Source organism: Talpa occidentalis, unplaced genomic scaffold (genome assembly GCF_014898055.3).
Source record: "Talpa occidentalis isolate TD23 unplaced genomic scaffold, MPIMG_talOcc4v2.1 talOcc4.12, whole genome shotgun sequence".
Taxonomy (NCBI): Eukaryota; Metazoa; Chordata; class Mammalia; order Eulipotyphla; family Talpidae; genus Talpa; species Talpa occidentalis.
In genome coordinates this window covers 35,459,887-35,473,249 of record NW_023601212.1, presented here as the reverse complement: position 1 = coordinate 35,473,249, position 13,363 = coordinate 35,459,887, and the positions used below count along the sequence as shown (strand labels likewise).

The 13,363-nt window shown below is 47.1% G+C and overlaps 1 protein-coding gene across 1 annotated transcript in view; it reads right to left on the bottom strand.

The window, feature by feature from the left end:
- The window catches only part of LOC119240906 (caspase-1-like), a 76,112-nt gene extending 67,525 nt beyond the window's left edge, over positions 1–8,587 (bottom strand). Inside the window, 2 exon segments of the mRNA XM_054693240.1 lie at positions 7,693–7,899; positions 8,524–8,587. Of these exon segments, the coding sequence (XP_054549215.1) occupies positions 7,693–7,899; positions 8,524–8,530 (214 nt within the window). The 5' untranslated portion in view covers positions 8,531–8,587.
- Between the last annotated feature and the right edge of the window lie 4,776 nt (positions 8,588–13,363).

Here is a 13,363-nt window from a genome sequence, read left to right as displayed (position 1 = left end):
CAAACCTGTATAAAATAGGTTGCCTGACTGTGGGTCCTGACCCGTGTGCTTAAAGGGGACTTATTTATGCTAAACTGCAGACACATACAAAAGGTTGATAAAAGGTTTATTTACGAGGGGGAAATGGGAAATGAACAACTCAGGGAGAAAAAGAGGGGGATCAGTTCGTAAATGCATCCTACCTGTTCTGCTGACCTGGAATCCCAATGACCCACCAATCTGGCGAAAATCCAAGCACGCAGCATGGCCAAGAGGGCGAGCCCTGGCTACATGGCCTGTTAAATACTCAAACCCAGAACCTAGTTGCTTAACTCCGCCCTCAGGTCCTCACAACCTTCCCTTTGGTGATCATGGGATTTGTAGTGTCTTGATAGAGTGGGGGTGGAGTCCACAAAGCCTGTATGGAGTTTACTCAGGACATCCTATCCCCCTAACAGTGCTACAGTGGCTGCAGATTGCTTCATAATGCTGTGTCGTAACCCCATGTGCCACCAGGGAGCCCCCCTGAAATATTTTTTTAACAATGTTGGTTGCAAGATTATGTATTAGATGGTGGTCATACCTGGAATAATTCAGACCTTTTCAATTTCCTCAGAAAACTTTAATGTCCAGGGAGCTAAAAGATGATTTTGTAACCAAAAATTATAACTTTATAAAAAATGTACAGTGAACATTATTGTAATGGCAGGAGGTCACGGAGCGGGATCTCTAGGACCCAAGCAGATGGAGTAAAGGAGGAGTCCTGGAGCCCTTGGTGGCTTTTGCAGGCTTTATTGGGATTTTATAGGGTATACCTCAGGCAGGGGTGGGCGGGGGGGGGCTGAGGCGAATCTTCACTCTTTCTGGGCTCTTTGGAGATCTCTCATGGCCTTGCTTCTCTGCTGTTCTGCTCTTTCATTCTCTTTTGCTCTTCCGTTGGGCTCTCTTCTGCTGGTGTCCCCGTGATGCTGCCCTTACAAGTTCAGTCTTAGCCCAGGTGAATCCCATCTACATATGCCCACACCCTACTCCAGGTGACTGCCCTCAGGCATGCATTCAGGACCACAGAGATCCATCACCAATCCTAATGGCAGGAGGGCAGAAAAGCCTGATACTTTTTAACCTTACCCTATAATCCACCCTCTTGGGGATTTCTACCATACGGTCTATGTCACTATATACAAGTTATATACACGTTTCTCTTGGCAATATGAACACTACAGCCATGGCCCATAAAAGTAAATAGTATACATCACAATATAACTGAATACATAACAAAATACGACAGAACACAAATTAGTCCAGGCAGAGCACCAATATAGTGGCAAAAGACAAGATTATTGGCACCAGCAGATGATCCACCACTTCTGCTGCTGAAGGCACTGCTCATACAAGAGAGGGGAACCACTCAGGCACCTGCTGTCACACACCAGGAACCATAAAGCTTCCTGGCCTTCTCTGGATGTAGTGTAGGCCACAAGCCTCACACTGCATCCATCCCCAGGATGCACTCACTCTTGTATTAGTGATTCTGTACTCTTTGGGGGTAATCACCCAACCCTCAGGGTTTTCTGTCTGTGGTCACTCCAACACTCGGCTTTCATAGCCAGCAATATGACATGCAGATCCCTGCTGTAGGGTAAAGAAAATGTCAGGCTTTTCTGCCCTTCCGCCATCAGGATAGACGATGGATCCTTGTCCTGAATGCATGCCTGATGGTGGGCATCTGGAGTAGGGTGTGGGCATAGGTAGATGGGATTCAGCTGAGCTAAGACTGTGCTTTTAAGGGCAGCGTCACGGGGACGCCAGCAGCAGCAGTAGAAGCCAAAGCAGAAGCTGAAAGAGAAGCCAAGAAGCAGCAGAACGAACGCTAGAGAGCCCAGATAGAGTGAAGACTTGCTGGGGGCTGGGAGGCCTGCCAGCCTCCTAGCCCCCCAGCCAGCACCCCTGCCTGCCATATGCCTGGTGAACCCCAAATAAAAAACCTGCAAAACTACTGAGGACTCTGACTCCTCCTTTACCCGGTCTGCATGGGATCAGAAAACCTGCACCGTGTCCAGGCCTGCCTTTACACCTGCACTCAGGCCAACCCATTACACAAGCACATGGGTGGGGGATCCATGTGAGACAGGGCAAGCTAGGGTTATTAGGCAGTTTTAGGACAGTGCAAGAGGGGACCTTTGAAGAATTCAGGAAGGCTTCAGAGATAAGGACGAGCAAGGAAATGAAACCAATTCCACTGGGAAAAACAAACATCCCAGCACCACAGATAATCTTGTTAAGGATGGTCCTGGTTTTCTTCAGATGATAAGATAAAGTGTAAAGATGCTCACCGGGAGGGCTAGACCATAAAGATAAAGATATAACAAATGGGGAAAGACAGACCTGTTAGATAAGGAATGTGAAGATCTCCCACTCAGTAGCAAATTAAGTGAGACAGCCAAAAACTGACCAATCACAAAGAGACTGGTAGAGCTTTAGAATAATCAGGGAAAGAAAGTATATATTCCCTGAGACAGGACTTCACTTGGGCTTCCTTGCCCCTCCCAGGCCTGGTTCCCTGGCCTGGGAGTCCCACTTTATTTCTGTTTTCTTCTCAATAAACTTTTTCTAAACAAACTTGCCCTGCCTCTTCTCGCTTGCTTGCCTGAGCGTCTGCGAAGTTCCTGCTGCGGCTTCCTGAGACACCAACCCATGGGGTGTCTAGCGGCTGGGGCTCAGAGCTGCCCTGCTGCCCTGCAGCCTGAAATCTGATCCTGGCTGGGAGACTAGGCCTGACAATTCCGGCATCGCATGGATACAAGTTCCACACGTGGCCTCTCTTGGGTCCCCTCTTTGGCTGTGGGCTCCACCACCAGCTATGTTCCCCACCCGTCCCCCACGGATGGGTTCCTCAGCTCCTCACCCTCACACAATGATGAGCAGAGCATCACCCACAGGTGATTTTAAGAGACTCGCTGGCCTTCTTCAACAAACTTAGGCTGCTTAACAGCTGCTCAGGGCTTCCCAATCTCAGCAACAGCTTTTGCCTTTTTAATTTGGCTTTTCCTCTGCCTGGCTGCAGAGAACTTGGCAAGGGCTTCCTCCCTCAGCCAACTGTGGGCTTTTCTACCAAGCCCACAGGCCATGCCTTGATTTTTATCTCCCTGGGTTTACAAACAATACCATCTACCCCCAGGGTCCCAAAAATATGTTAGCCTGCCAAGGTCCTCCGCCTTCTGGCAGGACTGTCCAAATCCATTCATCCCAGTCCATTGACTTTTCCCTTTGTCTGAACTGGGCAAACTCCTAATCCAGGTCCTTTCTTCCCCAACAATTCTGCTGCCTCAGGGATCGTTGGCTGGTCCTTGCAGGCCATTTCTTCCTCCAGGCGAGGTCTCATTCTGTAGCTCTGGAATTTATCTACCTCCTGTGCCGCCATGACGCCTCCAGCATTGTCACTGGCTCTCATGGTCTGCTAATCCTCAGTCCCTCCGAGGTATTCAGAGAACTCCATACCTGTCTGCTTCGGATTATCTTGCCAACTTTTGCCAAATATAATGGCAGGAGGACATGAAGCAGGATCTCTACGACCCGAGCAGACGGGATGAAGGAGGAGTCCTCGAGCCCTTGATGGCTTTTGCAGGCTTTATTGAGATTTTACTGGGTACATCGCAGGCAAGGGTGATCAGGGGTTTGGGAGGCCAGCCAGCCAGCCAGTCTTGCAGGCCCCAGAGAGTACTCATTCTTTCTGGGCTCTTTGGAGTTCTCTCGTGGCCTTGCTTCTCTGCTGTTCTATTCTTTCATTCTCTTTTGCTCTGCTGTTCTGCTCTTTTCTGCTGGCGCCCCCGTGATGCTGCCCTTATAAGCCCAGTCTTAGCCCAGGTGAATCCCATCTACATATGCCTACACCCTACTCCAGGTGCCCGCCATCAGGCATGCATTCAGGACTACAAGGATCCATCATCTATCCTAATGGAGGGAGGGAAGAAAAGCCTGATACTTTTTACCTTCCTACAATTATGATTGAGAATCACAGGGCCCTGTGTAGATAGGGGTTGTGAAATACAGTAGAAGCGAGTGTGGAGTGACCCTCTGGGTGTTCGAGAGAGAGAAAGCAAAAACGTGACCACTGCTTAAATGTCGGGTATTGGAGAGAAGTGTTGAAGTTCAGCTCTGGTTTGACACCTGCTTGATGGTGTGCCACTAACCAAGACAGGGGGAGGGGAGGAGAAGCAAGTGGGCAAAAGAATGGCTAGTGCAGCTCTGGGCAATGTAAGAAGGAATCAGCGGGAGACGAGAGTGAACCTGTGTAGCAGGCACCAGCTTATGAGTGTGTGGTGAGGGTTCAGGAAAGAATCAGACTGTGTTAGAGTAAACCTGAGAGAGTGAAGCTGTAGGAATGGCTTTCGCCAAATCAGTAATAGATTGAGAGAAGGTGTGGGATCAGTCATTAAGTATGAGCCACAGTCCCTCCCCAGGTTCATCCCATGAATTTGTAATTAAATATCAAGCAAGATGGAGAACAAAAAATATCCATGCTTTGAAATTGCCATCACCTGAGAAGGCAGATGGGGTTCTCTTGTATTAAGAGAATTTCCAAGTTGTGAACCTGAGGAAAGATGGGCATTGAAATAGGCACTTTGGGGCCTCTCTGGTGGCACAAGGGGTTAAGTCTCAGCACTATGAAGCTATTGGCAGCCACCTCAGCATGAGTTCGAGCCCCAGCCAGGAAGCTAACCCACATGGCTCATCAGACCGCTCCTATCTCACCCGCTGCTCTCCTAGGTAGCATATTTCAGTAGACCTACCTTTTCTGTTCCCTCCTCTGTCTCTGGTGAATCCTCTCACCATCCCTGCACCTCTGGTCTGTACCCCAGTTCTCATATGCATAAATAAATATTTTTTAAGATTTACTTATTTATACATACAAGAGTGGGGGTATAGGCCAGAGACAGATTGGGGAGCAGAACAGGCAGATCCACTGAAGTACACTGCTGAGGGGGCAGTGGTGAGACAGGAGAGGTCTGCTGTACCATGTGGTTCACCACCATGCCTGGGGATCGAATTCGAGCTATAGTAATTACGGATTGCCTCATAGTGCTAATGCTTAACCTGTTGCGCCACCAAGGAGGGTGTAGGGTAGGTAAAAGATATCAGGCTTTTCTGCCCTCCTGCCATTAGGATAGATGAGGGAACCCTGTGGTCCTGAATGCATGCCTGATGGCGGGCACCTGAAGTGGGTACACTTGGGCGGAGAGACTGGCCTTTTAAGGGCAGCATCACAGGGATGCCAGAAGAAGCCAAGAAAGAAGCAGAACAGAAGTCGAGAGCAGAGAAGCAGAGAGAACGCCGAGAGCCCAGAAAGAGTGAAAACTTACTGGGGGCTGGGGGGACTGCCAGCCTTCCGGCCCCCCTGCACCCCTGCCTGCCACGTACCCTCTAAATCCCAATAAAAGAGCTGCAAAAAGCCACTGAGGACTCTGACTCCTCCTTTACCTGGTCTACTGGATCAGAAAACCTGCTCAGTGGCCATTCCTGCCCTTTACAAAGGGTCAATAAATAAATCTTAAAAAAGGGGGGGGGGGCACTAGGCATCTGTAAGGGCAGGACTGGACACGGTGCAGGTTTTCTGTTCCCATGCAGACTGGGTAAAGGAGGAGTCAAAGTCCTTAGTGGGTTTTTGCAGGTCTTTTATTGGGGTTCACTAGGCATGGTGGGAGGGCAGAAAAGCCTGATACCTTTACCTTATCCTACAGTCCACCCCCTCAGGGTTTTCTGCCATATAGTCTACATATATATACAATTTTCTAAGCAAACAAACAATGTAGCCATGGCCCACAAAAGCAAATACATCACAATATAACAAAGTACAACAGAACACAAATAAGTCCAGGCAGGGCCCCAACCTAGTGCAAAAGACAATTATTGGTACCAGCAGATGAGCCACCAAATCTGCTGCCAAAGGCACTGCTCATATGAGGGAGGGGAACCACTCACGGCATCTACTATAACACACCAGGAGCCATCAGGCTTTCTGGCCTTCTCTGGCTGTAGTCTCGGCTACAAGCCACACACAGCATCCACCCCCAGGATGCACTAGCTCTGGGATTGGTGATTCTATTCTGTTGGGGGTAATCGCCAACCCTCAGGGTTTCTGTCTGCAGTCGCTCCGACACTCGGCCTTCATAGCCACCAATGCGACTTGCAGACCCCTGCATTCAGGCCAACCCACTGCACAAACACATGGGTAAGGGATACAAACTCTACATTTGGCTTGGCCTCCACCCCAAGCCACGTTCCCCACCCATCCCACAAGGACAGGTTCCTCAGTTCCTCACCCTCACTCAAGAATGAGCAGGGCATCACCCTCAGGTGATTTTACGAGACTCACAGGTCTTCAGCATACTCAGGCTTGCTTAACAGCCACTCAGGGCTTCTCAACCTAGCATCAACACCAGCTTTTGCCTTCTCAGTTGGCTTTTCTCCTCTGTCTGGCTGCTGGGCATACATAGGCTGCTTTTGGCCATCAAGGCCTACTGGCCACCCCCAGATTCCCATCTCCTGGGGTTTACAAATGAAACTGTTTCACCCCCAGGTTCCCAAAACATATCAACCTGCAAGGTCCCTCGCCTTCTGGCGGGATTGTCAGTCCAAGTTCATCAGTCTGAGTCCATCAGTCCAAGTCCGTTGGCCTCTCCCTGCATCAGCACTGGCGGGATTGGAATTGTTGTCCTTCTTCGCCGATGATTCTTGCTGCCTCAGGGGTCGTTGGCTGGTCCTCTCGGGTGTCTCCTCCTCCAGCTGAGGTCTCGTCCCGCAGCTCCTGGACGGTGTCACCTTCTGCGCCGTCATGGCACCTCCAGCGTCGTCACAGGCAAAGTCTGTTACTCCTTAGTCCCTCCAGGTCTTCAGACGGCTCCAATACCCGTCTGCATGGATCATCCTGCCGACTACGCCAATTGTCAGGGCAGGACTGGACACGGTGCAGATTTTCTAATCCCATGCAGACGGGGTAAAGGAGGAGTCAGAGTCCTTAGTGGGTTTTTGCATGTCTTTTATTGGGGTTCACCAGGCATATGGCAGGCAGGGGTGCTGGGGGGCCGGGAGGCTGGCAGGCCTCCCGAGCCCCCAGCAAATCCTCACTCTACCCAGGCTCTCTGGTGATCCCGGCTTCTCTTCAGCTTCCGCTGCTGCTTTCTCAGCTTCTGGCATCCCTGTGATGCCGCCCTTAAAAGCACAGTCTTTGCGCAGGTGTACCCACTTCAGGTGGCCACCATGAGGCATGCATTCAGGATCACAGGGTTCCCTCATCTATCCTGATGGTGGGAGGGCAGAAAAGCCTGATACCTTTTACCTTACCCTATAGCATCTGAAGAAACTTGGCCAATCTGTTGGATATTCCCTGTTAAAAACACCACCCACTTCAGCAAATGAATGAACACATAGTAAGGACAAGAATTGAACTTTAATCAAAAGAAAGGCCAAAGGCACGTAGGCAAAAGGCACAGGACACAGGAAACAGAAGGGGTCATATAATAGGTCTGTGATGGAGAGATGCAGACCTGAGCCAGAGCTTCAGATGCGCCTGTAAACTATCTTGATGGATGAAGAAATCAAATGATGGACACAAATACACAGGCCTAGGTGACCATCAATTCCCCTGACATGCACTTGAGGAGAGCCCCAGCGTCCCTGCTAGGTGGGGGTCATCTTCACAAATAAAATCAATACAAATCTGGCATGCCCGGGGCCCTTTCCGAAGGACAGAGTCCATCAAAGCTCGAGCCTTATCCATGACAGTTGCATTTTCAACTCTTATTTTCTCCATTTCTTCCTGGTTCAGCACTTTTTTCTCTAAAAGTTCATCCAGCAAGCCGTTGATGGTGCCTGGGGACACTGAATGGACAAACTGTTTCCTCTTCTCCCGGAGGACCTGGTCTGTTTGAAGCACGAGAATTCCTCAAGTCAGGAAATCAGCCCCTTCCCTCTCAGCAATGGGGAATAGCCTCCTCCAGACTTACTCAAGAGAATGCCCCTTTAGACACAGCTCAGTAATCCTGATTCTGGCTGGGTGGGGAGTAATTCTTATTACCCATGTGTGCTCACCAAGAGCCTGCCGTCTGAGATGTGCATCTCCATAGACTACCTGACAGCAGGCACCATACTAACGTGTCCATGCTTATTGATCTCTGTATACTAAAATAATGAACCCGGAGAGACCATTGCCTATGGGAACAACAGTTGCACACCCCTGTCCTCTCTGACTGTGCCCCCTCCATGCACTGAAGTATATGCTACTGTAGAATTCAGGGGAGACAGCACGATGACAGAAGATTACCCCAGAAACACCTCTCTGCCCCTCCCCCCCCGTGTTTCCTTTCTAAAGTCTGATAGTCTTCCGGGCCTGGCCTGTCTCTTTGCCGGCCCTCTGCCATCTGGTCCCACTCCCTCTGTTCTGCTCAAGGAGACATTCACAGAATCAACTTAAAGACTTTCAAAAAATCCTGCCCCTTCCCCAGCTATTTCTTTTCCCAACGCATGTCCTTTGAGGGTAAAACTCACCTGCCATGGCTTTTCGTTGTTAAGCTTGGTGTGCAGTATGAAACTGAAAGCAGGTTCCACTTTCCTTTTCGCAGGGTGTGAGTGTTGAGAAACCGCTACTGTTCTTTGCATGTCCTTTTTTTTTTTTTTTTTTTCCCTCAAAGGCTTAATTAGGTCTCTTAAAGTTAGAGTGTATCAGTTAGTGTATCCTTGGGAAATTTCCTCACCAGTATTTGAATCAAGCAAGGTTAGAAAGGGAATGGAGCTCCAGAAGAAGAAAGATGTTGAAAATATGTGTACAATTAAAGAATAATGAGTCTCCCTTTCATTAGGAAGTGTCACTGGACAACAACTTATCCTTTTTCTTTTTTTTTAAGATTTATTTATTTATTTATTTATACAAGCACTGGGTACAGTCAGAAGTGCGGGAGGGTGAGAGAATTCACCAGAGCCAGAGCGGGGAGCATAGCAGGCAGAAGGACCAAGGCACACTGCTGAGGGGAGCAGCGGGCAGCAGGAGAGGTCTGCACACCATGTGGGACTCTCCTCCAGTGGCCGGGAGCAGCCGGGGATCGAACCAGCGCTGCAGAGACTTGCGGGCAGCTTCGCAACCCAGCGCTCAACCACTGCACCACCGGGGATGCCCCATCCTTTGTTTTTTTAGTGCAGCCATCTTCCTACAAGAAACCACCACAGCCAGACAGGACAGCTGATGACCAAGATAAATTCATTTCTCACAGTTTTGCTGACCTGGTTTCCAGTTGCTGAAGTGAGGGACAGCCCTTTTAGGGTTACAGACTGCTGATTTCTCACTGTGTCTTTACATGGTTGACAGGACTGGAGATCTCTCTAGAGACTCTTTTGGCACAAATAATCGTCATGTGGATTTTGCGCTCATCTACTCACATCCCAAATGTGCTGGGCCCTAATAGTGCCTCGGGCATTAGGTTTTCAGCAGAATAGTTTAGAAAGCAAGACACAGACATTTGATTCTAAAAGCACTGGTAGAACAGAACTGCTGAGTCCTGTGTCCCATCCCCTAGCTCTGGACTGTGTTCTAGGAGCTCGGAGTCCCTCCAAAGTGTTTTGCTTTTAAGAAACTTGAAGTCTTTTCTCATCTGAAACTCTTCCTTTTCAGATGGCTCTTTTGAAGGGAACATTTTTAGAAACTGAAGTGAGGCTCTGGGCTCACAATGTTGGACTTAGAATTTTAACCATTCGTTCCTGGGCAAGGTATTGAACTTTTCATGCTCTGGTTCCCCTATGAAAGAAATAATTTCATTAATAGCTCCGACCTACAGTTTTGAACACTAAGCATTGAATACGTGGAAAACACATAGATCCTGGCCTGGCACATGGAAAACACACAATAAGCGAGCTGTTATTTTCAATTTTTTTAAACAATTATTTTATTTATACAAGAGCTGAGATATAGGCCAGAGGTGGAGGCAGGGTTAGAGAGGATTCACCAGAGACAGAGCGGGGAGCAGAACAGGCAGACTGACTGAAATCCACTGTAGAGGGGAGCATCAGGCAAGGCAGGAATGGTCTGCTGCACCATAGCTAGCTCCCTGGCCTGGGGTCCAACTCATGCTGCAGTGGCTGTCGACAACTCATAGTGCTGAGACCTAACCACTTGTGCCACCAGGAAGGCACAGTGAGCTATTATTTTTAATATAATTATTTCAAACTACAAAAAGTAGCGATGGCTAATCATGTGCAGCTTATCAATAAGCATACATTTGTGAGAATTCTCGTGCGTCTTCATTTATTTGGCAGGTAGCTAGAGAAATAATCTCCTCCTTCTCCATGACAAACACTGTTCTGGGTATCAGGATATCAGTCATAAGTGAAAAGTCCTCCTGCCATTATAGATAAATTTGAGGGGTTCAAGGCTTCAGTGGACGAAGAATCTACAGGTGCGATGGAAACAGCAAAAGAACTAGAATTAGAAGTGTTGCCTGAAAATGTGACTGGATTGCTCAATTCTCATGATAAAACATAAATGGATAAGGAGTTACTTCTTACGGATGAGCAGAAAAGTGGGTTCTTGACATAGAAATATTTTGCTGATGAAGGTTCTGTGAATGAACAATGTTGAAAAGACAACGAAGAATTTAAACCATTCCCATAACTTAGTTGATATAGTAGCCACAGGGCTTGAGAATTTTTTTTCAGATTTTTTATTCATTTATACAAGAGCTGGGGTATAGGCCAGATGTGCAGGAGGGTGAGAGGGTTCACCAGAGACAGAGTGGGGAGCAGAACAGGCAGACTGATGAAATACACTGCTGAGGGGAGCAGTGGGTGAGACAGGAGAGGTCTGCTGCACCATGTGGGACCCTCACCAGTAGGCTGGCATGGAACTGGCACTGCAGAGGCTGTGGACAGCTTTGTGGTGTGGCATTCAACCGCCTGCACCACCAGAGAGGCCCAGGGCTTGAGAATGTTTTCAAAACCTCATAGAGAAATCTTTTAGTATAGAGGAGTCAGTTGATTTAGCAGTCTTCAGTGCTGTGTGACTTTAAGCAATTCCCACAGCCATACAGTCTTCAGCGACCTCACCTCCAAGGTGTGCTTGTATTCAATTAGAAAACTTCTCCTGTGCTATTCTAGATCCAGGGATTCTTGATTCTTGTGTGCACAGATGAAAAGATGAATACTTTATAGTTCTGAGATCCAGATGGGCACCATCTTCTTTCTACTTTTTTTTTTTTTAAGATTTACTTATTTATTCATACAAGCACTGGGTACAGTCAGAAGCATGGGAGGGTGAGAGAATCCACCAGAGCCAGAGCGGGGAACAGAACAGGCAGACCGACAAAATACACTGCTGAGGGGAGCAGCGAGCTCAGCAGGAGAGGTCTGTTGCACCATGTGGGACCCTCGCCCGCGGCCAGGGATCGAACCGAACTGGCGCTGCAGAGGCTATGGGCAGCTTCGCAGCCCAGCAGTCAACTGCTGCGCCTCCAGGGGAAACCCTTCTTTCACCATTTTGAGGGCAGGTCTCTTCACTCAGTGAAGTCAAGGTGCTATGTGAGCCACACAGCTAGAAAAGACACTTAGCTTCCTCCACTTTATTTCCATTCCCACCATTTTCATTGAAACTCTCTTCTCTATTAGAGGACACATTTGTTCCATTTCATTTGTATTTGACAATTAAAAAGGAAACTATGGGTAATGTACGAGTTGAGGTGTTCCTGTAGTGGATAAAGAGGCGCTGGACTGATGTGCTTTCCTGAAACAGAGAAAAAGAACCAAGGTTAAGGCAGTTATCCCTAGACTCTGCACACATCTCATATTGTGAGTCTCCCATCCCTTTCCCTTAGCCTTCACCATGCCCCTTGGATTCTCTCTGTGACCCTGTGTATCCACCAAAAAGTACTCCTGGTGATCTTTGTAAATATAAGTTAGGTTATATTATTTTTCCTTGAATACTTGATGTGTACACTGTATCAATCAGGAAAACATGTCTAAAATCTTTACCTTGTGATCACCGAGGCCCATGTCATCAGGTTGTTCACCATTTTTCCGAAAATGCTTCTGCCATTTTCCCCACTCTCCCATCTACTGCCTTCTTGCATTTTCAAAACCTGTTATGCACAATTCCACATCAGGGCATTTTCACATGCTGTTCCCTGTGCAAGGACACTTTCTCACAGAGAACCAGAAGTCACTCCCCTACTCTCCACTTTGCTCTGATTTCACCATTTCAATGAAACCTCTCCTGAATAATCTGTAACACAGTCGCATCCATCATTTTGTGTCTCTATAATCTCCTTTTGTCTTAGCTTTTTTTTTTAAGTTTTAATTATTTACGTATACAACAGCTGAGTACAGTCTGAATTTTGAGGGTTGAGAGGATTCACCAGAGACAGAGTTGGAACAGAACATGCATATCAACTGAAATACACTGCTGAGGGGAGCAGAGGGTGAGCCAGGGGACATCTGCTGTGCCATGTGGGTAGCTCCCTATCTTAGTTCCCTGTCTTTTATCATTCTTCTATATATGCTATACATATTGTTGTGAATTTTGAATCTGTATCCACTGAATAAATGTTGAGCTTTCTGTAGCAAGCACTCTTTAAATATGTCACTATTATATCCTACACACCCTGAACAGAACCTGGAATGTAGTAAGTGTATAATAATTAATCGAACAAAGACTTCAATCCCCAAATGTGAGTCTTTTGGACTAATGCAGTTATAAAGCTGTTCTTTGGAAATATCTATGAAATTATTCAACTGACGTTAGAAACCAGGGTTGAAAGATGAAGTGAGCAGATAGTTTAAATGTTCAGAAAAACATAACCAAATATAATTTCAAGTATGTTCCTGAGAAGGGAACAAATAACATGCTTCTAATATGATATAAAGTTGTAACAAATGAGTAAAAATATTGTTGGTTCTAAACTCCTTGTACCCATTGTTAACTATTTTGACCAAAGAAAAACTGTTGTACTAGCATAGAAGCTTGATAGAATTTATGAGCCATAAATGGGCAACCTAGGGCAGAATCTAAGTGTCCCATGAGCTACACTGTGAGAACTGTCCTAAAACAAGAGTCTGTACACAAATTACTATACAGGATAAAGTGTTTTGTATTGTTATTAATTTTTCCCCTGATGTCTTATTTGGTTCCCCTATATTCATCCAATATTTTTTTTTCTTTTTCCTTCTGACTTATTTCAGTGAGGTTTACTACAGTTCCTGTGTCTTTTGGTGTGTTTTTTTCCTTCAGGTCTGGGTCAATATTTGGTAATCTGGGTGTTTGTTGTCTGTAGAGGCAGAGAGAGAATCTAAGTAAGAACCAAAGCATAAGGAATTTTTATTTTTAGGCTCAAGAACAAAAGAGGAGAAA